At 25.5% G+C, this 22,988-nt stretch overlaps 3 protein-coding genes across 10 annotated transcripts; 1 reads left to right on the top strand and 2 right to left on the bottom strand.

Moving 5' to 3' along the window:
• Window positions 1-493: 493 nt before the first annotated feature.
• On the bottom strand, window positions 494-14,784 carry LOC114124862 (membrane-associated guanylate kinase, WW and PDZ domain-containing protein 1). Of its 7 annotated transcripts, none has more exons than XM_050206226.1 (17): window positions 14,766-14,784; window positions 8,326-8,520; window positions 7,524-7,668; window positions 6,876-7,078; window positions 6,734-6,814; window positions 6,458-6,655; window positions 5,870-6,058; window positions 5,255-5,526; window positions 4,550-5,190; window positions 4,344-4,488; window positions 3,717-3,915; window positions 3,032-3,157; window positions 2,783-2,950; window positions 2,661-2,701; window positions 2,439-2,600; window positions 1,665-1,809; window positions 494-1,588 (listed from the first exon to the last, which is right to left on the bottom strand). In XM_050206226.1, exons 2-17 carry the CDS (start codon window positions 8,372-8,374, stop codon window positions 1,452-1,454), a joined length of 2,901 nt encoding a protein of 966 aa, XP_050062183.1. In that variant the 5' UTR covers window positions 8,375-8,520; window positions 14,766-14,784; the 3' UTR covers window positions 494-1,451. The 7 variants fall into 7 exon arrangements, with proteins under 7 accessions (XP_050062183.1, XP_027844102.2, XP_027844101.2 ...); XM_027988301.2 differs by lacking the exon at window positions 14,766-14,784 and adding an exon at window positions 10,018-10,214; XM_027988300.2 differs by lacking the exon at window positions 14,766-14,784 and adding an exon at window positions 10,022-10,214.
• On the top strand, window positions 10,529-13,255 carry LOC114124864 (D-beta-hydroxybutyrate dehydrogenase, mitochondrial). 2 transcript variants are annotated; one of them, XM_027988306.2, is made up of 5 exons: window positions 10,529-10,662; window positions 11,273-11,850; window positions 11,909-12,061; window positions 12,145-12,297; window positions 12,361-13,255. In XM_027988306.2, the coding sequence occupies exons 2-5, from the start codon at window positions 11,301-11,303 to the stop codon at window positions 12,759-12,761; spliced, it is 1,257 nt and encodes a 418-aa protein (XP_027844107.1). In that variant the 5' UTR covers window positions 10,529-10,662; window positions 11,273-11,300; the 3' UTR covers window positions 12,762-13,255. The 2 variants fall into 2 exon arrangements, with proteins under 2 accessions (XP_027844107.1, XP_050062192.1); XM_050206235.1 differs by lacking the exon at window positions 10,529-10,662 and adding an exon at window positions 10,754-11,196.
• Window positions 14,785-15,705: 921 nt separating the features above from the next.
• Window positions 15,706-19,792, bottom strand: LOC114124869 (uncharacterized). The gene is made up of 3 exons (XM_027988312.2): window positions 19,615-19,792; window positions 19,301-19,557; window positions 15,706-16,046 (listed from the first exon to the last, which is right to left on the bottom strand). The coding sequence occupies exons 1-3, from the start codon at window positions 19,665-19,667 to the stop codon at window positions 15,775-15,777; spliced, it is 582 nt and encodes a 193-aa protein (XP_027844113.1). The 5' UTR covers window positions 19,668-19,792; the 3' UTR covers window positions 15,706-15,774.
• Between the last annotated feature and the right edge of the window lie 3,196 nt (window positions 19,793-22,988).

Here is a 22,988-nt window from a genome sequence, read left to right as displayed (position 1 = left end):
AGTATATACAATTTACACAATTTTTAATTCTCTAAAAAAATTTGCATTTATTTTCTCATATTACAAACACACATTCCATATGTAATAATATATGATTTAAATTAAACATTTAGCAACAAAATTATGCTGTTTCATTGGTCCCCAGGGTAAATAATAGTTTTTTATTTTGACTTAAAAATAAGTCAACAATTTAATTAAACTTAAATACATAATAATAATTAAAGTCTTGAAGAATTCATTCATAATATTAGTATTAAGAATGATTCATTATAGATCTTCTATATTATACATCATAAAAAAATTTATATTATTTATTACAATTTCTATCTGAGACACTTATCAAATTAAAAACAAACTTAATAGAATGTAATTCCTTTAATAAAATTCTTCAATTATCAGTGTTTAAATATTTTAAACTCACTAATCAGTCGCTAACTATATTTATACCAATAATGTTTAACTTTAAAATATTTCACTAATAAATTATCCATAATTAACTTTGGTTTTAATAAATTTAAAAACCATGTATACATATCTTTATTAGTTATAAAAAATTACATTCTATGAGGGCATGCTTGACAATAAAATTATAGTAAAAAAAAAAAAAAAAATGTATATAATAGTATCAAATATTAAATTGATAACAAATACTTGAGATTAAAATGATAAATTATAAAAATGTATTGATTTACAATTAGAAAAAAAAAATACATAATTATTGTTCATAACATGTCATGAGTTTTGTTACTAAGATAAAATATTTGGTGTAGTATTCTTAATAAACTATAAATAACACAGAACAAGTATTATATGGACATTAAACTCAATGATATAATATATAATAATCTATCTAATTAGTTTAGTGGTTGTAGAAAATAAAATAAATTATTGACAGATCTTTTATATGTTAAATACAAGTTACTCAGTTCTGTTCTAAAAATTTAACATTGAAATAAATTATGGCATTCAATTTAGGCACGTGGAAACTGATATTTAAATTTAGCACCAAATATTAAAGTTTAAAAAAATGTTTAATTTTGAATTCATCTCTATGGCATTTTACATCACTACTTAAAAAAAAAAAAAAAAATACTGTTTGAAAAAATGAGATTCAAAAATTTAGTTAAGTAGTGATGTTTAGTGAAATATGTGAAAATTTAACAAATGGGTGCTAAATAACATAAATATTATGAAATGTATTTAAAAAAAAGGTTATCTTATTTTAAAAAATTGATAACATCAAATGCACGTGTTAATACAATTTTTTCTTAGTTTTTGTATTAAAATAAGAAGTTATAAGATCTAAAATATTATGGAATGAAATTTAATAATAACATAGTATTAACTTTACTTTTCAAAAGTATAAAAATAAATAAATAATAAAAATAGTTGTTGTTTATAATAACTTTACAATTAAAAATATAATTATTAATTTGAACAGTTCCTGATAATCAGTTTGAGCACATATACTTTGTATCCCAGTAGGCTCTCGAATTGGACTGAAGCGAAGATATAGAATGAGACATATTCATTTTATTATCTAAATTAATCACAGATTGATTCATATTAGCAGATGTAAACATTTCTTCTATAAAATTTAAAATTTAAGTACATCATAGTTGAATTTTATTGCGTCTTAGTGTTGAATGCACCATAAAAATTACCTTCAGAAGGCAGTTGTGGCACTCTAGTTCCCCGACGAATAAGAAGTCGTACACATGACCCTCCACTGTGAATAATTTCTATGGCTTCAGCGTGTGTCATGTTTTTAGTATTGACTCCATTGATTTCTATAATATGATCTCCAACCTAAATTAATTATAACATAAAAATTATGTTTATTTATTTTACTTTTTCAACAAATACTATACAAATTATAAAATAACTGAATAAAAACACAGATAAACTAAAAACAGTTTTTGAAATGTTTAATTATTTTGAAATTTTTACCCAAGAGAATATAGTTGATTGACAAATAAAAATAAAAATAATTCTAGTCCTTAATAAAATGAAGGACTTCGATAGTTAATGTTTAAACAGAAATAATGGCAAAGCTCTCAAGGCGATCTCTAAAACGTACAATAAAAAATCTTTGAACAGCAGTTATCTGTCAGTCCAAAATATTAATCGATAAATCTTATGTTATTCAGAGGAACTAACAATAAGACCTTTAGACAGATTACAAGTATCAACACAAAGGCATCTAAATATTCCTTCTATTGTTGTGCTGGATATAAAAAAATAGGAGCGGAGCTTAATATTAACAATAAGACAGTTATAAAAAGTATCATATTTCAGCCATTAAAAATAAAAAATAAATAAAGAGAATCACAGGATAAATGGAATTTTCTTAATACTTCTTTTAACTTCAATATATCAAATCAAAATCTTTTAGTGATCCACTTTTAAATTAACTTTGAAAAATATTTTCTGTATACCCTTAAACGTCCATCCATAGCTGCAGGTCCATTCTCTGCAATTTGCAATACAAATAATGACATGTTTTGAAATTCACGACCACCTCTTATACTAAAACCAAATCCTTGAGGCCCTCTCGTTAGTTCAACAGCATGGTATTGCTCTTCTTCTAAATCTTGATCCTACATATTAATTAAATACATTAATTAAGTTAATATTAAAATTAAAATAAATATTTATACTTTGTTTGACATTGGAAGAGAAATTGTACTAGCAGTATCATCTGAAAACAAAATGTATACATAATAATTAATTACTTCAAAATAATATTTTTATGGTGTTAATAGTGCAATAAATAGGTTACCATTAGGTGTTCCAATAGTTAATGTTACTGTTGAGCCGGAATCTTTGATCATGTTAACTATGTCACCATGAGACAAGTTAGTTATATTTGTATTGTTTACAGCAAGGACATGATCTCCCACATGTATTTGGCCATCTCTAAAGGCAGGACTACCTTCAATAATTCGACCTATGATATGGATTATATTAAAATTAAAAATTATTAAGATACTAACTATTTACATCAAAAGATCTAAAAACGATCACTTACCTATAGTAGGTCCTTTATTTAATGATGAAATGACTACAAATCCAAATCCTTCTTTATCTTTTTTAGTTAATGTTACATCATAAGGATATTCAATATCAAGATGTTGTTTTGTAGAACTTGATATATCTATAATATATAATATGTATATGTAAGTTACTATTTTGTTATTCTTGGTTTATATAATTATAACTAGGTAATAATAATACATAATAATTTACTAACTATTTAAGAACTATATAGTGTATAACTAAGAGCTGAAATATTTAAATGCAATTTCAAAGTAAAACTATTTTACTTAATATAATTTGTGTACATAATATATACACTTATAAAACTAATATTCTAACTATTAAATACAATAAGTTCTAGAAGATAAATAATATATTTTTGTTTTGTGGGAAGAGGGTGTAAAAGAAACAAGTGAAATTGTAATCACAATTATTTTTATTAAATTATTAAAATTTATCATAAAAAAATTATTTTTATTGTAAATTTTAGTTCCTCAACGTTCTTCTTCAGTTTTTAGTTAACTTCTATTTTATTTTTTTAAATTATTTAAACAATATTTAAAAACTTCATTGTATAAAAATGTCTTTTAATAATTTATCTATAGTATTCAACTGAATGTACTTGTTTTCTATGTAAGCAGTACATAGTGAGGTTGCTTTATTTAAATTTTACTTACAATTGGGTTTTAAATTTGATTTATGCCGAATTCCCAATGTTACTCGGCCATTACGAGCTGCTTGACCCATCAAATTAATAACATAATCATGAGATGTATTTATAGTAGATTGACCATCAATACTTATTATTTCATCTCCAGTCATTATTCTTCTATCTAAATCAGCAGATCCTTCAGGAACAATATGACCAACTGATACCTTAAAAATTTTAATGTAAGTGTTAATAGACAAAGTATCATTTTAATTTGGAAAATTGAAATTTTCCATAATTATTATGATTGTTTAAATTTATACTTTATTGTATACAACCCTAAAAAATACATAGAAATTGTACTAATTTCAAAATAAATAATAAATAAAATCAGTAGTCATGATCAAATTTAATCAAAATAATTTTCTTATAACAATAAATAAAAGTGAGGGTTCTATATTAAAAGTTTAAATATCTTTTTCTTACATCTATCTATAAATAAGGACCATCTAAATATTATATAAATAAAACTTGTTTTTAAGTAAAACAAAGTTATTGTTTTGTTTATATTTTAGTTTAAAAGTGTTGAAAAGAATTTTATATTGTTATATAAATTATTATTTATAAGTTATAAGCAATAACTTTGAATAATTACCTGTGACCCTTCTTCTTTTCCACCAACAATTCGAAATCCAAAACCACACTCTTGTCTTTGAAGTGTAACATAACTGATATTTTGTTTCATATTTTCATTGTTAAGTTGATCAATATCATTAATTTCATTGTTGTTATGTAAATACCTAAGTAAAAATAATAATTCATACTTTTTCAAAAATCATAATTCTATCAAATAATACTTACCTCACTTCGTTTTTAGATGCATTCATTTCATAATGTTCAAAACTCATACTTTGGATTGATTTAGATAAATGATTAGAATAATGATCAGCTTGTGAATTAATATAAAGTCCATTAGAGTGATCAGGCTGAAGGTTAATATAATGTCCAGTAGAAGGATCAATCACTCCATTGTACATTGATTGAGGAAGAAACATTTGGGTTGATGGTGAACTAACATGCATCCATGAATCACCTCTATGACAATATTCATCAAGTGGCATATTGTTCATTACATAACTATCAGATGATCCGTTTTCAAGTATATTATTTTGAATATTAGAAACTTGAGTTCTGTTATCAATAATTGGTGTTTTAGATCTGTTGACTTCATGTGTTCGATCACCATACGAATCAATTGTTGGAGTTTTACTCCTATATATATTTTTTATATCTCCTTTTTTATTTTTCACACGGAATTTGTCTGGTGAATTAAGAATACACCGCTGTATAGTAATAGCAGCAGATTCATTGGTTTGACAGTCTTTTAATACTTGAACTACTTTATTATGTGACATATTACGCACAATGATATTGTTTATATCAATAAGAATATCACCTTCCATCAACTCTTGACATCTTTGCTTATCCAATATTTTTTTAACCTATAAAATAATAAATATTAAAAATATATTAGATGTATTAATAACGTTTATTAAGATAAGTAACCTTTTGTCCATGAGCACTGTCTGCTATAGTAAATCCAAAACCCATTGCTCCTTTCACGATTGCCATTGTTAGATATAATGGAGCAGGCATATGTTCTTCTAAAATAAGATCTGTACTATTTGGTCTTGCAATACTCATAATTTCTTCAGAAGCATACAAATCAGGCATAGACTTTACAGATTGATTACATAATTCATTAGATGTAGATCGATTATCAACTTTCATCATGTATAATTCTCTATCAACATAAGATAGATCATCTAATTGTCGATCTATTAATTAAAAAAAAAAAAAAATAATATTAATAAAATAATAGCATTTAAAGAAAATATAAATGAAATACTTAATTACATTATTTGTTGCATGAATGTTATATCAAAATTTTAAATTATTGTAGGTTATAAACTCTGTATTATATACATAATTATTTAATAATGTTATAAAAAAGAGCTATAAGTATAGAAATTTTTAAAGAACCTATTTCAATAAATAAAAAAATTAAGCTATTTTATACATGAAACTCAAAATATATAACAAGCATTTATATCATCTGATAATTATATCAATTAATTTATGCATATAATATTTTTAGAATTAAAACATTTTTTTTTTTACCAGAATTTCCAACTGCAACAGTTGTAACAACTTCTGTATTTGGATCATTAGGATCAAATGGTAAAGGATAACCTCTACATACATCTAAACATACAGTTTCACCTGGAACTATTCCTTGAAATACGCTAACCATATCATGATGTGTATATCCAAGTACACATTTATCATTTACATATACTAGAACATCTCCTAAAAAACAAACATAATTTTAATATTTAAAAAAATATGGTATAAAACATGTAATATGCGATTATATATCAGACAAAAATTTAAAAGTTTTGGAAATGTTACTTTTAAGGTAGTATAATATAATATTTACACTATGGATAAATGCTATAAACAGCAAAATTATAGTCTATTTATTTAAAAAAAAAAAAAATAATAGGTTAGTAATTTTATTAGTTTAGCCCTAATGAGAAATATTAAAAAACATTAATCATTTCAAAAAGAAAAAAATTTATTTATGGTTAATTTTAATGATAGAAAATGGGCTTCTTATTTTTATTTATAAATTAAAGATAATACATTTTAATGATATATATCACTTGAATAAAAACAATATTATAAGTAAATACTATTTGTTTATACCTGTTTGTAATTTCCCTTCTAACCATGCTGGTCCATTCGGCACAACAGATTTTATTTGAAGAAATTCTTCTTTAGAATCGTCCCCACCAACAATGGTGAATCCTAATCCTCGAATTGATTTTACAAGAGTTGAACGAATCCGTTCTCCAACTAGTTTGTGTGGATTAGTAGTAAATATATTGCTACTGATACCAGAGTCTAATAAAAAAATAATGAATACAATTTATTTTTAAAACTATACACTAATATTTAATTTATATAAAGAAAAAAACAAACCTTGTTTTATAGAGTTAATGTTTTCAAAGCTATTTGAGGTATAATTTGGAATATTATCATGCTCGTCATTAATTGGATCTCCTTAAATAAATTAAGAATACTTATTGATTGTTAATAAAATTAATTTGTTAAGATATTTTACCATGTATAGCATTTTTAGCTTGTAGCACTGGATTTTCATATTGTGTTTGTCTATTCACATGATCAATGTAGTATGTTCCATAAAGCGGATCATCAATTCTTTCCCAGCCATAGGGTAGTTCATCATCAGAACAGTCTTCTAATTGTTTTTTTTGAAACTTTGATAACCTTGGATCTAACCAATGTGATGTACTAGAATTATGACTATAATAAATATTAAAACCCACTATTAATACAACAAAAACAACATACTCCATATATCATAGAAATATACATTTTTTAATTTATAAAAATCTAGAATCTAATCTGTATTGATAATTAGTTATTTATACATAGGTATATGTTTTGGCAAAGTGAGTAGAATAGTTTAACTGAAAAGATATACTTAACGGTAAACATTTATAATTGTTTATTTGTGTTTTTATTTGTATGTTCAAATAATTTAACGAAAAAAATATGAAATTTATTTATTTTATTTTAACCAGTAAAAATGTACATAGTAATTAAAATAATTACTCTATACATTTATGTGAAAATTTTTAAAAATGATAAATGGACCAGATTGAAAAATATTTCAAAAAATGTACATGATATCCTATCTTTGTTGTACATTTAACCTTAATAATAATAATAAATAATAAATACGTACTCAATAAAATAAACTTCACCATTTTTGGTATAGGCTTTTTCCCATTTTGGTGGGAGTGGTCCTAAATCCAGAGTATCCGACAATGTTGAGTCTCTTGAATGATTATATGCATTATTTTTGGTGCTAGGTCCGTTTAAGTAATCTTCTGAAAGGAACACAATTTTAAATAAATTATTAAAAATAGGTACAATTATTGAGTATAATTCAATTAATATATTAAAACAATAAAACTAATTAGTTTAATATTTATGGCAGAATTCTAGTTAAATACAATAAAATTATAATATTTATTAATAATATTATTTATGTTAATAAAGAATAAATACTTAGTCAAAAACATCTTGTGTAGAAACAATATTATAAAAACATGTTGCATATTTAATTAAATAAAATTAAGTTTATCAGCATAATCCATATCAAACAGCTTGTATGTATTTTTTTTTTCGTCATCTAATGTTTATTACTATTTTATTTATATCTATTCTTACCATGCAAAAAAAAAAAAAAAAGTTATGATGATAAATCGGTTTTAAATCCACAAATGTCTGTCTTTTTTTTTTTACTTATGGTTTAAAACTATTTTTTTACTACTAAAAATACAAGTATTTGTGGATTCAAAATTGTTTTTACATTTTGTAAATGTGGTAGTTTACAATTAAAAAGTATTTTTTTACTTACTTATTTGTAAAATAAACAAGTAAGTTAAGAGCAAAATATTATATTACATTCATTTATACCAAACAAATAATAATTTTCAGAAAGTTATAAAGGTATTTATCATAAAGAAAAAAAAATGCATTACCGTTGTTCATTGGATGTTGAAGCTTATCTTGCATGTTATCCATATTCATGGTATTTAATTTTATATTGTTTCATCTGATCATTAAAACATTCTATTTTTGTAAGCTAATAATGATTTATAATCATAGTATTTATAGAACAATTCTTCAAAAAATAATGTGTAGTTGTATTCCGGATTTCAATAACACATAATTATCTGAATAACAAAAAAATATATATACATGATAAAATAGCAGTTATAGATATTAAATAAAATTATTTCATAGTGAAACTTTCAAAACTTTTGAAATGTATAATTCTATTTAATAAATTTCTCTATAATAGATAACATTTTTTGCTGTCACAAGATTTCGTAATATGGAAGTTTCAGTGTATAATTTTTATTTATTAATGGTTTCTAATTTGTATAATAAGCCATAGTTATATCATGTTGTCCTATCTGAAAATTGTTTACCAATTTATTACGATGGTATTTTTGCATCTATCTAAATGTAATAGTACAAGGGTTTTTCACCCACGGCCTGCCTTATCATTATTTGTAGCCTATGATTATACATTTGAAATGTAGCATATATAATTTCTATTTCATTAAAATTAAAAAGGTTATAATCCATCACTATTAAATATTTTTAATTTAAAACTCCAATTTGAAATAAGGTTCTTAGATTTCAAAATTAATAAAAAGTTTTTTTAGTTTTATTTTCAATTTCATTTTCATATTCGGTTTCAGATGTTCCAGAAAATATGCAATTGAGATCATTGATTTTCAGAACAATAAAATATTTAAAAAAAAAGTACATAATGTTGAACTTGAATTTTTCACTCAAAATATACCTATTTAAATGATAACATATCATAATCTTTGAAACAACGTATTTAGAACAATATCTCCTTTTGGTAGTACTTACACTTATAAGCATTTTTTTTCACAAGTGAAGACTAAAGCTTGGTTAACTGACGTTAACTAATAAAACTCGCTGAGGATTGCATAGTCTCAGAACCAACCAAATACAGGAAAATTAGTTAATGAAAAACAATGTGAATTATCACTCTGTACATATAATTTAAAATAAATATTAAATAATTTTTAATTATAAAATTGAATAATAAAACTAAATTTTTGAATAAAATACATGTTTCCTACAAATGCGGCCTGTGAAATTTGTAGAAATTAATATATGGCCCCTGTAATAGTACATATATCCTTGTATTTTTAAAAGGCATTGACCTAAGTAGCATATTTATTTTTTCTAATGAGTTGAATACTTGAATATTAGTTGAAAATTTTTTGATTATCTAACCTACATAATCTACAAGATTCATATTTACATGTAGGTATATCAAGTATACAAAACCTAAATAACATTATACAAGTTATTGTATTTGAAATTAAATGTTATCGTAAAAACGGTAAGAATTACATAAATAACTAAAACAGCACTACAACTCTCTACTTTACACAAACTTCGTCTCTAGTCAGTGGGCAGACTTTTGCGACGTACAAGAGAACACAAGTATCTACCTACTGATAAGTCATCGTAATTTTCTAACTGTACTACCAGTAAGGAAATAATGATATGTACGGTATACAAAAGGTACACCGTGCATTACATATGACACGAATACTAACTATAATGAGCATTATTTGAGGCGACTTTCGCGATCATTCAACAACAATTAGTGCGGTACCTACTTACTCATTTCTAACGATTCCCAGCATCTCTCTACGCTCGTCGACATGAAGCCACCGCCGAAATGAAACGATGACCGACGGTTTCACATCGACCGAATGACGGACATGTTAGAGTCGCGCGTCTAACGGGTCGGACGAACGAAAAACTGGCGGTTTGTGCGAGGGCAGTAAGGCCGTGTATGTGTGCGTGTGCGCGCGTGTGTGTGTGTATGTGTATGTTTGTGTTTGCGTGTTTGTGTGCGTGAGTGTGTGTGCGCGGGCGCGCGTGTGCAAGGAACAGGAAAATTGAATAGAAAAACTTTGTAAATGTTATACACAGACGAACGGAATAAAAAAATTTCAAAACGAAATAAACGTAACAACAAGGACCAAATGTTACGATTTGCCGTGTACGGTTCGAAAATATTTAGGTTTCGATAACACGAGGGGAGTGCCTCCGTCGGGCAACACGGACTACATTAACACTATTAACAGTGGTCACCATGGTGAACGTGCCAGCAGGTGTCAGCAACCGAACAGCGCCAGCAGCTACGTCATGTCGTCATGGCATCCCCTGATCCTAATCACTAATCATTGATAAACACTAACCGCTTTTCACTTTTGTCAAGATAAATAAGTCGTCCAAATAATAATAAATAATACATTGTAAGTTTTAACTTTTAACTAAATAAGTATTCGTGAATTAATGTTGATTAATGATTATTAAGTAAATAATAAAATTATAAGTTTCTATTACGTATACGATATCATGATAAATATAATTTATCATGTAAAATATATTATTTTGTCCAATGTAAAGAATACGATTGTGTTTAACTTAATAATTACTCAAAACAAATAGTAAACTAGTGAATATCAGTTTAATTGTAAATGTGAAAGTGAAAATGTAAAAATAAACTATAATGAAAAAGTGATTGTAACTAGTAATATTAGATCATTTATTTGTATTCTAATAAAACCAATGTTTACAACTACGCTTTGGACTTTACCTTTGAAATGTTTGAAAGTTAATGCATTTAGATAATTTTATTGAATAGTAAAAAAAACAATCAGGAAACTCTCTTTACTCTGTAATATCAAATATCATAAAGTTTTTGTTTTTTAATTTAATTTCTTATCTTTAAGTGTAATAATAAATTTATAAATTAATATTTATTGAGTCATTGAATTGTTGTTTTTGTATGTAAAATATTTTTTATTATAAGTATATTATTTCTATAGATATATGTTGAATATATTTTTTTTTTTTTGACAGGTCTAAAACTTATAGTGTGTTTACAATTATGTCGATCATGGAAATATTTCAAATTATTAATGTAAAAAACCATTATCTAATAAAAAGTTGTTTGGTAATATCTTTAGTTACTGTTACAACTTGGATAACAAAAATTCTAAGGAAAAATAACAAAATAAGACAGAACGACAATGCCCGACAATTTATTAGCGATAAAATAACTTCAATTCCATTGATTATTATAACAGGTTGTGATACAGGTCTTGGATATTCAATTGTTATGAGATATTTAAAAGGCAATTATATTAATGAAAATCAAAAGAATGGTAAAATACATGATTTACTATTTTTCAGTAATAAATCACTAATAATCCCAAATAGAATTGCAATAGTTGCATTTTGTTTGAATCTTAATAGTCCAGGCGCTAAATGTTTACATCAACTATCACTTAAAAATAATAACATTCAATTGTTTGTTAAACAATTGGATTTAACTGATACTGATTCTATTAAAACTGGAGTGAATTTTATTAATGATTTACTTCAACAAAACATTGATATAATTGGTTCACACAATAAAACATTTTGTTTAAAGTATGGTATGTGTTAAAGATAAAAAGTTAAAGGCAGCTTATTTAAAAATCAAACCAATTTTAGAACTACATGCATTAGTCAATAACGCAGCTCGAATGGTGATGGCAGAATATGAATGGCAAACACCAAAAATGATAAAACAGCAATTTGAAGTTAATATTTTGGGTCCATTAATGTTAACTGGAATGCTATTGCCAATATTTCGTAAAGATAAAAGTAAAAAAATTTAAAATAATATTGGTACTTAATTTAATTAAATAACACAATTCTAGTATAAACATGAATACAATTAACTGCAGGTCGTGTGATAAATGTAATTAGTCATTGTGCCTATCTCCCACTTCCTGGAGTATCTCTATATGGTGCAACAAAAGCTGCTGTACGTGCATGGACAATGGGATCAAGAGTTGAACTTGAAAGTCATGGTATAAAAATGATCACATTTTCCCCAGGTAGCAATACAATTTTACATGATAAAATAAAATAAAATTAATGCAATAATTGTTTAATTTAAGGGTCATTTTATCTCCATTCCTCTATTATGAATGGCGAACAAAGAATAATTGATTATAAGGATATGTGCGATAATATGAATAAAGAGCAATTGGCTTATTATGGTGCTTATATGCAAGCCTATCAAAATTACCTGAGTACAATTGACCCATATATTAATCCTCCAGAAATTACCATTCCAAGTACTAATAAAATATACAGTCTGATGGATAGTGCATTGTGGGCAGTCAAACCCAAGGCTGAGTATAATGTACCTGAACCTTGGCGGTATAGAATTTATTTTGCTATTGCTTGGACTCTATCATCATTAGGATTACATTATTTCAAAGATAAAGTTGTACGTCGTTTTGTGGCTACACCACAGTTTCATAATATTTCAAGTCAAGTTAAAAATGTTAAATAAATAGAATTCAGAACTTATAAAATTTTCATATTATCTATACTGATTATAATAAAACATAGTATAGTGATGTATAAATGTAAAACATTTCAGAATAATACAGTGAGTTCATTTTGCATAATTTTACATATTTTGTGTGTTTTAGCATATTTTAAGTATTTTGTTTTAATAAGACATATAAATTCTATATTTTATGTAATAGTATCAATAACAGATAGAAAATGAATAATTTTGAATCTAGTTTTTAGATTATGCAGTTATTAAGTATAATTTAATAAAGTAATTGATTATTATAAAAACAATTATAATAATAATACTATTATTATAATCAGGCGTGCCACTCAGGATTTATGTTGAGGGGAGGTATCGGCTCCAAAACTCCCTTCCTCTTAGGTATGCCATTGTCATAGTCATAGATATGTATATTCATCATTCTAATCATGCACATGAACGACCTACTAGATTTGATCAATAATATAATTCATTTTTTATACTAATGATAGTTATAATTATTTGAATTTTTTCTTGTAATCACAATATTACAATAATTATTGTGTATTTCAAAATTTGAAGTTAAGATTCCTTATTTCTATCTGGTTTCACATTATTATATTATTAAGATTGTACAAGACCTATAAAAAAAAGTCTGGACACACGGATGGCCACAGGTAATTTTATTAACATTATACTTATTTAGTGTTTAGTATAACAATTTATTCAACCCTCACAATAATTGTGCACTAGATTTAGAATTATATTTTTGATTTTTAAGAGTATAAACAAATTTTGATAAGTAAATTTTTAAGTTGCATTCAGGTCACTTTTAAATTGGATAACTCGGTTCATGGTTTTAGATTTTGTTAATTTTTGTAATACTATATTCCAAATTTCCAGTTGTTCTACATCTTAAATAAAACATTCACATACATAATATATAAAAGATTTATTTTAATAAAAAACATAAAAATGTCATGTTAATTTACTAATTATAATAGCAAGTTGAAAATTATCACAAATAAATAATATGCTGTAAAAAATGCAATTATAATCACTAATTATTTTATTACTAGTGGTACAATTGGTACATTAATCAAATTTTAACAAAAAATTGGAGGTTTGTAACCTTATAACTGAGTAAATCATAGTAATTAAATAAATAAATATAATAGATATGTTAAATTTTAATTCAATGATAAGTAATAAATCATTCCATATGAAAAACGAATCATAATGATGAAGGTTTGTCAGGTATCAACCTACATGACTTAATAAATTTAATGATATATTTATATTGATACTAATGATACTATAATAATGAATTGTATTACTAGTAATATGGCAGATCAAATTATTATTTCCAAAAACATTGCATAAAATATATATTATTAATATTTAATGATCATAATAGTATATTAAATATTTATATATTATCCTATATCTTTGTTATTAACTATGAATGAATAATGAATACCAAATATAGAACCATATACTAGATTAGAATAATATTACAAAAGCTTTTTCAATAATAATAATAATAAAGATATTTTGAAAATGTCATAGATTATTGTATATAAAAATTTAGTAATAAATGAAAAATGTTTAAGTCTCATAAATAATATTTTAGAATTATAACAAAATAACTAAAATGATCAAATTTCATTGTATTTAAATTTGAACTTCAAATGCTAAAAAAAAAAATCTTATATATATAATATATATTTGTAACATTTTTGATTTTTGAATTGCTATGAGAATAAATTTTTGTTTTATCTTATACTAAATAATAATAATAATAATCATTTTTAAGCTCTTTGAGCATACTGTAATGAGTTAAAAATAAGATATGAAGTTAAAGCATGGAATTGTATTTAAATATTATTTTTTTCGGTAACGTATCTTTAACTTATCACTTTATGATATATAAAATAGGGGATGGGTATAAGAGTCTTTCCCTTTTAAGAGGTGGTATTGTATAAAAGATATTTATTATGTATATTTTTCACTTACCTTTTGAATCACTTATGGTCATCAGCTGTATCTTGTCCGACTTGGTGTAGTAGATATTAAATAGTTATAAGAGAAAAAGGTACCTATATTAAAATATTATAATAGACAAATTAAAATATAGAGTTACAGAAAGTTACATTAATTATTGCATTTATAAAAATTAGCAGAGAAATGAGATATCTATTGAGTAAGTGTTAGGTTGTTAGGTGAGTAACTGAGCATCATGTTGACCGTCATAGTCCTTTTTATAGATGTTAATATGCTACCTTTGTACATAAATTTACAGATAGTGGCATTAATCATTCGTACATTGATATAATTATTATATGTACTATTGTTATAATAATTTGTGTTTATACAACTTCAAAGATTATTAATTTCCTTAACATTACTATAATCAATAATAGTTATCTTATGTTAATTAATGTTTGTGCAGTTGAATATTCTATTTAATTTTCTTAAATCTAAAAATAACCTAATTAACAATAATTATCTTTCATTAATTATTATTTATTATTAGTGCAGCTGTACCGGATGATATAATATTTATTTAATATTCTTAAATTCAAATAATGATATATCAAAATGTATATATCATTACAATACCTTCCAAATTGTTATCATTATTTAAAATACCTATTTAAAAAAAACCAATGGGCTTAAAATCAGTTTAAATATTAAATGTAGAATTGAGCTAAACTTTTTTGTAAAATTATTTTAAGAGAAAGTTATGTGGAACTTTGTAAATATTAGGTACCTCATACTCCTAAAAGTTTTAATCACCCAAGAATAATGGGTAGGTAAATATGTATAATACACATAATATTATAAAATGACTATAGAAAAATATAAGCTAATTGATCGTTTTCATTCAGAGTAGGTAGTTGTTCCTGTAATAATGTCTTAAAGAATATTAAATTATTACATTGAAAAACGAAATTTGTATGTTTACATACTAAAATTTTATTACGCTGTGTTAATTTTTGTTGTGTATATGTGTATTTATAGATTATTGTTTGTGAAATTCTTCGCCTTTTTTGTCAATGTACTCCATCAATCGTAAATTGTTAGGCTCATATACACCATTAGGTGTTTTAATGGTACGTAAAAATTGTACTACTGAAATGGCTTGCATTTCATCAAAATCGCTGGAATCTGCCTCTGGCTTAGATGCTAAAAGTACTATGAAATTAATCGCTTCTTCGAGATTATCCATAAGATTGGTGTCATTAGCTGGTGCAGTTTCATCTAACCATTTTTCGTACTCATTTTGCGTTTCACCTATATATAAAAATGAAATTATTGATTTTAAAATTGTTGAATAAATAGTTTAAAAAAAGTAATAAAATAAAGTAGATAACTCTGATGTACAGTATGTGTTTGTGTAATATAATATACACTTATATCACTGGCCACAGCTCGAGTATATCATTCTTGAGTAGATAAGTAGTAAATTAATAAAAATATATATGTAATAAATTTGAATTCAAAGATAATTCATTGCGCGTATGAAAAACGATTCTCAACACACACATCAGCCTATTCAGCCTGTATAGTGTAGGTATATTATTATATAAGTGTAATGTTTTATGATTTAAATACATATTGTTATTAAAGTACCTATCTTATTTATTTCACTGTTAGTAATAACTACCATATTGAATTATTTTTTCCAAAAATATTCATTTGAAAACGTCATTAGGTTTGTGTATAATGTATAAAATATCAAACGTTTAAAGTAGATACTCACAATATTATTTTTAAGTTACAAAAAAATAACAAAAGCATTGTTATTCGTATAATAATTTTTCTACTTCTCATGAGGAACCTTATTGTATTAATATAATATATCTTATATATAAAAATGAATCGCAAAATTTGGTAAGCGCATAACTCAACAACGCCTGGACCGATTTCGCTCATTCTTTTTTTGTTTGGGCCGTAATTGCCAGGAGAAGGTTCTTACGGACGAAAAATTTGAGAAAGTTATCGGGTTAGAGAAATATGACTAGGTGGTGATGAAATTACAGAAGCGCCATCTATCCAGCAAATAGTCAACTAAATTATTTTTGGTAGTCAATGGCAACCATTTAAATAAAATAAATCATTTATTTAAAATGTTTTTAAAAAGCATGCAAATAGACATACAAACCTAAATTGTTGTCATAGTAAAAAAGAAATTAAAAATCTTTATACATAAAAATGAAGACAAAAATGTATAAAAATTCATCAATTAAGAACAGCTGAACCGATTTCGCTAATTATTTTTAGGAGTATTTGTTATTGTCTGGAGAAGATTTTTACGAAAGAAAATTTTTAAAAAGTCAACCGAATAAGTAGAAAAAGTGCAAAATCTATTCATTGATGTCTGGGATTTGAACTCGATACCATTGTCTTTATTTACTCTATAGTAGACGTAGACATCTAAACATCAGCTTGATGTACAATCAATATAATCTATGGTTTCTATAGTTATTTTAGTTTGGAAATTTGAAATTTGTTGAGTGAATTTTTTTTTAGTTCACAATAATCTATCTATCTTCTATCTTCTATATATATAAAAATAGAGACAAAAATGTATAACATTTCATCAATTGAGAACGGCTGGATAGATTTCGCTCAATCTTATTTTGTTTAGGTCGTAAATTCCAGGAGAAGGTTCTTATGTAAGAAAAAGTTAAGAAAATTGCACGGAAAATTAAAAAAAAAATACTGATGACTACTATTACTGTTATTATTATTACTATTTTATTTTCGGTAATCATGGTAACAATTTTTTTGTTATTATTATTTATTTTCCCCATTTTTGTAACATTTTTCACTGATGATTCGCTCCTATTGGTCGCAAGAGAAGGTGCTTATGTAGTACAATTTTAGGAAAATCCACCAGAAAACTTCGGAATCGGGATGTAAAAAAACAACAACTGTCACTGCAGTCCAGCAAGAAAATAAACTATATTAAGGTCACTATTGATTATGATGAATATAATAATTATAGACCTGTTGTTATATTTTGTTAAAACCATAACAACAAAAATAAGAATTAGCAAAATAAGTCAATGTCTACAGTAAATTTAAAATTCACAGCAATAAACTAACATAACAAGTTATACCAAGTTTTATTGTTTTACCAACAGGCAACAATATAAAAATTACGAGATGCACATTATTGTATTTTACCCACCGTAGTAAAATAAAAAAATGATATAACTTTGAAACTTAAGTGTTAGAAATTATAAGCTTACGTACACCTCTCGCGGGGTCCGCAATCTACCATGTGTGGATTGCCTACATGATAATATACTGCTCGCATAATCATAAGAGAGTCTCACGGCAACGGCAAGCAGAATGACTATAATATTATGACTTGAGTAACTCACTGACTAATAAACGTAGAGCCTGAACAATGATAGATCGATGCTTCAGTGCAATGAACATCGTATACCACAAAGTACTACAATGATAATAATAATAATTATGATTCACATGATTAACAATAAAGCGATTACTTACTTTTAAATCATGACAGAACCGTCACCCTGGTGATAGGGCGTTGTGAATAAAAATAATTAAATAAAACTATAACAGTTAAAACTATACTACTTACTTTTAAATCATTATATATGTTTTATTTAATTATTTTTTATTCACAACGCCCTATCACCAGGGTGACGGTTCTGTTCAGGAGAATTTTTTAAAAACGTAGGCACAAAAACTGTCACATTACAAATCTTTCGTCGTGAATTCGACGTAATATTAGCACTATCAATAGATTAAATTAAAAATTAACACACGGCATACGAAAATGCAAAAAAGAAAGTAACACACGGGCAACGCCGTGTCGGGTCAGCTAGTATATATATATATATATATATATACATATACATATTATTAATCAACATTTATGACATTTATAGTAACAAAATAAAATAAAAATTTCAAATGTCTATAAATAGCTCAAAAAAATTCAATTTTACAATTTCTATTGCATGAATTCTTTTTTCAAAGATCGATTAAGTTTGTTTTATAGAAGTTAGATTGTGTTTAAAAAAATCTAGATAAAAATGTAATTAAAAATATTATACCATACTGCATACTTACAGCATAGGTTTAACATAGGAAAAATATGTGCCTAGTTCCTAGTCATAAAATTCAAGTCAGCTATAGTTATTCATAATATCTAATAGGTATGTGTTTGTTTCCTCAGAGTCAATACTGCGTTTTCTCCACTCAAATACTCAAAATTTAAAAAGTAAAACTTTCAAGATAAATTGCATAGGTAGTCCTAAGCTGTCAATGAGAAATTTACTCTAATCACAGTGAGTCACACCATGACACAGAGCAATTTACGATGTACAAAACTTTCGATCACACATTTTAAAAAAAAATTTTTTATAATAATAGTTATGTATTAGTTATATAATAACTAATCACTACTCGACTAGGTATGTTGTTAGTAAAATAGTCGATATTATATACTGAGCAGTGTGCATTAGTATTTAGTTATATTACTACATTATTAAATATTTATATACCACTATCTTCATTCTCAATAAGACATTTGTCAAACAGCGATTCCTGAGAAATTTTTGGCAAATTTAAATTTCTGATCGGGGTTATCGTTGGCGGCGTTGGGTTTTTAACCACCGTCTTTTCAGTTCTAAATTTATTCTTTTCCATATCCTCTACTCTGCTTATTATATTTTGGTATTGATCGAATTGGAGTACTTTATTCTTTTTTTCTTTTACATCTAATTTGATCTTCAAAAAACCACCAGGTCGTGGAGTTGGCCTAAAAGGTGATCTATGTGTTTAAATGCTACACAAACAAAAATTTAAATATAATTACGTAAAACCCATTTCAGTAACTTTTTTGTCTTCTCCTTGTGGTTGCTTAGTCATTTTAAATTTTGATAATTATTTTTTCTTCAAATGTATATTTCAAAATAAATGTGCAAGTACTTAATTAAAATTTAAAAAATGAGTTATTACATTACCTGCTAAAATGTTATAAAACTATTAGTTTATATTACCGTTGTTACTGTTTACATATTTACCCAATTTATTTAGCCAATAAGTAAATATTTCTTTTTTATTATTATTTTTATAATACCTCAACATTTTAATGATAAAAAAAAATAAAAATTATAACATTATTATACAATTAGTTAATATAAATATATTTATCTTAAATATTAAAAGTTTTCTTGTAAGTAATCCATATAGAAATCATAAAATTTAAATATATATAAAGGCAATTAATTTTTTAATTTTTTATAGATATTATTTTAGTTCAAATTTGTACAAAATTACTTATTAAAATTTTAAACAATAAATAACTATGCTAATTATTTTGTTATAATTAAAAAAAAAACATTATTTGCCGGAATTTCAAATTTTTACGTCATTATAGTAATACGAATTTTACTGTACTTACACAATGAAGTTTTTGATTTATTTTAACTTTAAGATATTATCTATTTATGCTATGAATTTTTTTTTACTGTTTCATGGTATTTACAAATAGGTAGGTACAATAATTTACAATAAGATGTTATTACATTTTGAGTTACATAAATTGATATTATATAACATAAATTAATTTTATTATAACAATTGAATACTAATAGGTAATAAATAATAATAAAATACATTAATGCAATATTTTCGGAAATAATTATATCCGGCCTACCGTAGGTACGTACTAAAAACAAAATAAATTACTTTAATAGCTATGTATATAAAACATAATATATAGTATCATGAAATACACTCGATGATATATTATGCTGACAGTCGACAGACTGTTTCCGTACAAAATCGTTGTTCGTATAACACACCAATGTAGCAGTGACCCACAACTCGACACTTAATGTACAGCAGAGCGATACCTACGGACTTGCCTACCTTTTATAATATTATAATTTTTCCGTTTACAATGAAGGGCGCCATGTAGACATACAGACACGAGGGCATCGCTGGCTTTTGCCATTTTATGGTAATTAAATGGCCAGACCGATCCTAAATAGTTGTAAAAGTAAAATACGTAAATAAATGCGTGCGTTTTGTCCCAGTCAATATAGTGTATCGTGTATACTCATGGGCGCCCATAGGTAACATTTTAGGGGAGTGGGGGTCAAAATAAATTTTTTCAAGTGTAAGGTAATAAAGATAATAATAATATTATGGTAATATTTATCGAGCTACAAGTTTTTAATATTTTTTATCCAGGGGTAGGACAAGTGCCCTATTTGGACCCCCCCCCCGAATGGACGCCCATGTGTATACTCTATTATTATATAAAATTGATTTCGATTAATTTTCTCCCATGTTTTTTATTATATTATTAGAAATAAAATTTTGAAGCCCTGCAGGTGTTTTCTACAGATTAGGTTTCAAGTGCTAGACTTCCACCGTGGCTGTCGTAGAAACTAACATCTAGATTTTTTGAACACTTTGTACTTTTGCAGTACTGAACTATTTGCATTACCACGAGAGGTAAAACCTTTTCTCTAATATATATATATATATACTCGTATACCATATTCATAAATACGAGTTTATTCTGTTTATGATTTTCTTTATACAGACTACATCACAATCAAGTTTATAAAATTATTTATGGATAATTTTTAGTTTATAAACTACGAATAATATTGTACGTTATTAATTTATCATCTATAGCAGTTTGTAAAAAATAATATGCAGAAAAGATATTTTAATAAAATGTTAAAAATATAAGTAGGTAAGTACCTATTAATTATTTTTTTCTAAGTCGATTTTAAAATTATAAATTTCTACTTCGAAAACTATTAGTATTACACTTTTACCTAATCACCTTATATTAAGCTTAGTATTTTTGTTGTTTTTAAAGAACTCTACTGGTCTACTGCGTTGCATTCGTTGTCGGGCGTTGGACTTAGGTTTTGGTTTAGTTTGTTCGTTTAAGTGACCCATGTCGGGTTTTTCCATAGGGACGTTGTGTGTTATTTTATCTATTTTTTACAACAGTGTATGTGGATATTATGTTGATGTGTATTGTGCGCCAGTTGAGCGAATAGAAAATTTGACTTGTTTATCTGTTCTTTCATTGCCGTCTATTCGTATGTGTCCAAGTATCCACAATCCACATAAGAATTATGTTATTGTTATTTTTTTTTTGCTTCTTCTAGTTTATTTTGGGTTTGTATTGCTATATGACTAGGGTTAAATTTAGGTATTAATTTAAACGAATGAATGAATCAAAAATAAACTAAAGAAAAACTGTAATCTGTAAAAACATTTAGATCGTTACACACTTAGCATTTCGTACAACACACAATTTTAGTAGGTACCTACTGTCTTTTGGGTGTTAAAGTCAATTTTAAAATGTCCAAGTAAAATCCCTTCTATACCTGTTACTCTTATAAACACAGTTATAACGCTTGGCTTAAGTTTGTTCCTTAAGTTAGACAACATAACATACACGAGATAATATAAAATATAATATTAGTCATAATAATAATAATAATATAAAAAAAAAATATTTTTTTATCAGTTATTTGATATATTATTATAAATTCGGTGAATCTACCGTTTTCTATCATTGTTGTTTATCTGTTTCACTGTATGCCCGGCATAGGATGCATTTGGTACCGACTACCGACAAAATGACAATAAACATGATATAGGATTTATATAAATATATAATAAGTATAATAAGCAATTATATGTGAATAATGTGATATTAATATTTTATCTACACTGACAATCATACTGTCCATCATACTTTCCACATTATACATAATTGGTAGTGATAGTTGGGGAATAGTTATTATTCAGTCGAATATTATAGTGGTGTAATATACGTTAATTTTAATATATTTATATTTTTCGACGACCGTATGCTAATATACATCGTTCACATTTTAGAATCGAAGAAGCTACTGTTATCCGACAACGTGCGTGTATGTTTCTGTTGGCAAATAAAATTACAATAACTTAGCATTGCAGTACAACACAATCGAAGAGTGCATACATGAATAACAACGAATTATAATTTTTTTATCCATCCTGTACCTTGTTTGACACTGACACCAGGACATAAACGCCGCACAGTTATTATTGTGTCTTTGTAGTATGTATTAGAATAAATTACAGTTTTACTTTGGTATTCTATTAAACGATTATTATAATATTATCCTAGTGATTTAAAATAAAGAAAACATGATTTGTTTTTTCAGA

This window comes from Aphis gossypii, chromosome X (genome assembly GCF_020184175.1).
Source record: "Aphis gossypii isolate Hap1 chromosome X, ASM2018417v2, whole genome shotgun sequence".
NCBI classification, from domain to species: domain Eukaryota; kingdom Metazoa; phylum Arthropoda; class Insecta; order Hemiptera; family Aphididae; genus Aphis; species Aphis gossypii.
Note: the sequence above shows the minus strand (reverse complement) of the source record. Positions and strands in the feature narration are given on the sequence as shown.

Coding starts and splice junctions, on each gene's coding strand:
- LOC114124862 (XM_050206226.1), bottom strand. CDS start 8,374: ATGAATATGGATAACATGCAAGATAAGCTTCAACATCCAATGAACAAC. Junction 6,815..6,875: donor AGCTAAAAATGCTATACATG/GTAAAATATCTT, acceptor AATTTATTTAAG/GAGATCCAATTAATGACGAG. Junction 1,810..2,438: donor CTATGGATGGACGTTTAAGG/GTATACAGAAAA, acceptor TAATTAATTTAG/GTTGGAGATCATATTATAGA.
- LOC114124864 (XM_027988306.2), top strand. CDS start 11,301: ATGTCGATCATGGAAATATTTCAAATTATTAATGTAAAAAACCATTAT. Junction 11,851..11,908: donor AACATTTTGTTTAAAGTATG/GTATGTGTTAAA, acceptor AACCAATTTTAG/AACTACATGCATTAGTCAAT. Junction 12,062..12,144: donor AATATTTCGTAAAGATAAAA/GTAAAAAAATTT, acceptor AATTAACTGCAG/GTCGTGTGATAAATGTAATT.
- LOC114124869 (XM_027988312.2), bottom strand. CDS start 19,667: ATGACTAAGCAACCACAAGGAGAAGACAAAAAAGTTACTGAAATGGGT. Junction 19,558..19,614: donor GTTACTGAAATGGGTTTTAC/GTAATTATATTT, acceptor ATCACCTTTTAG/GCCAACTCCACGACCTGGTG. Junction 16,047..19,300: donor TATTGAGAATGAAGATAGTG/GTATATAAATAT, acceptor TTTTATATATAG/GTGAAACGCAAAATGAGTAC.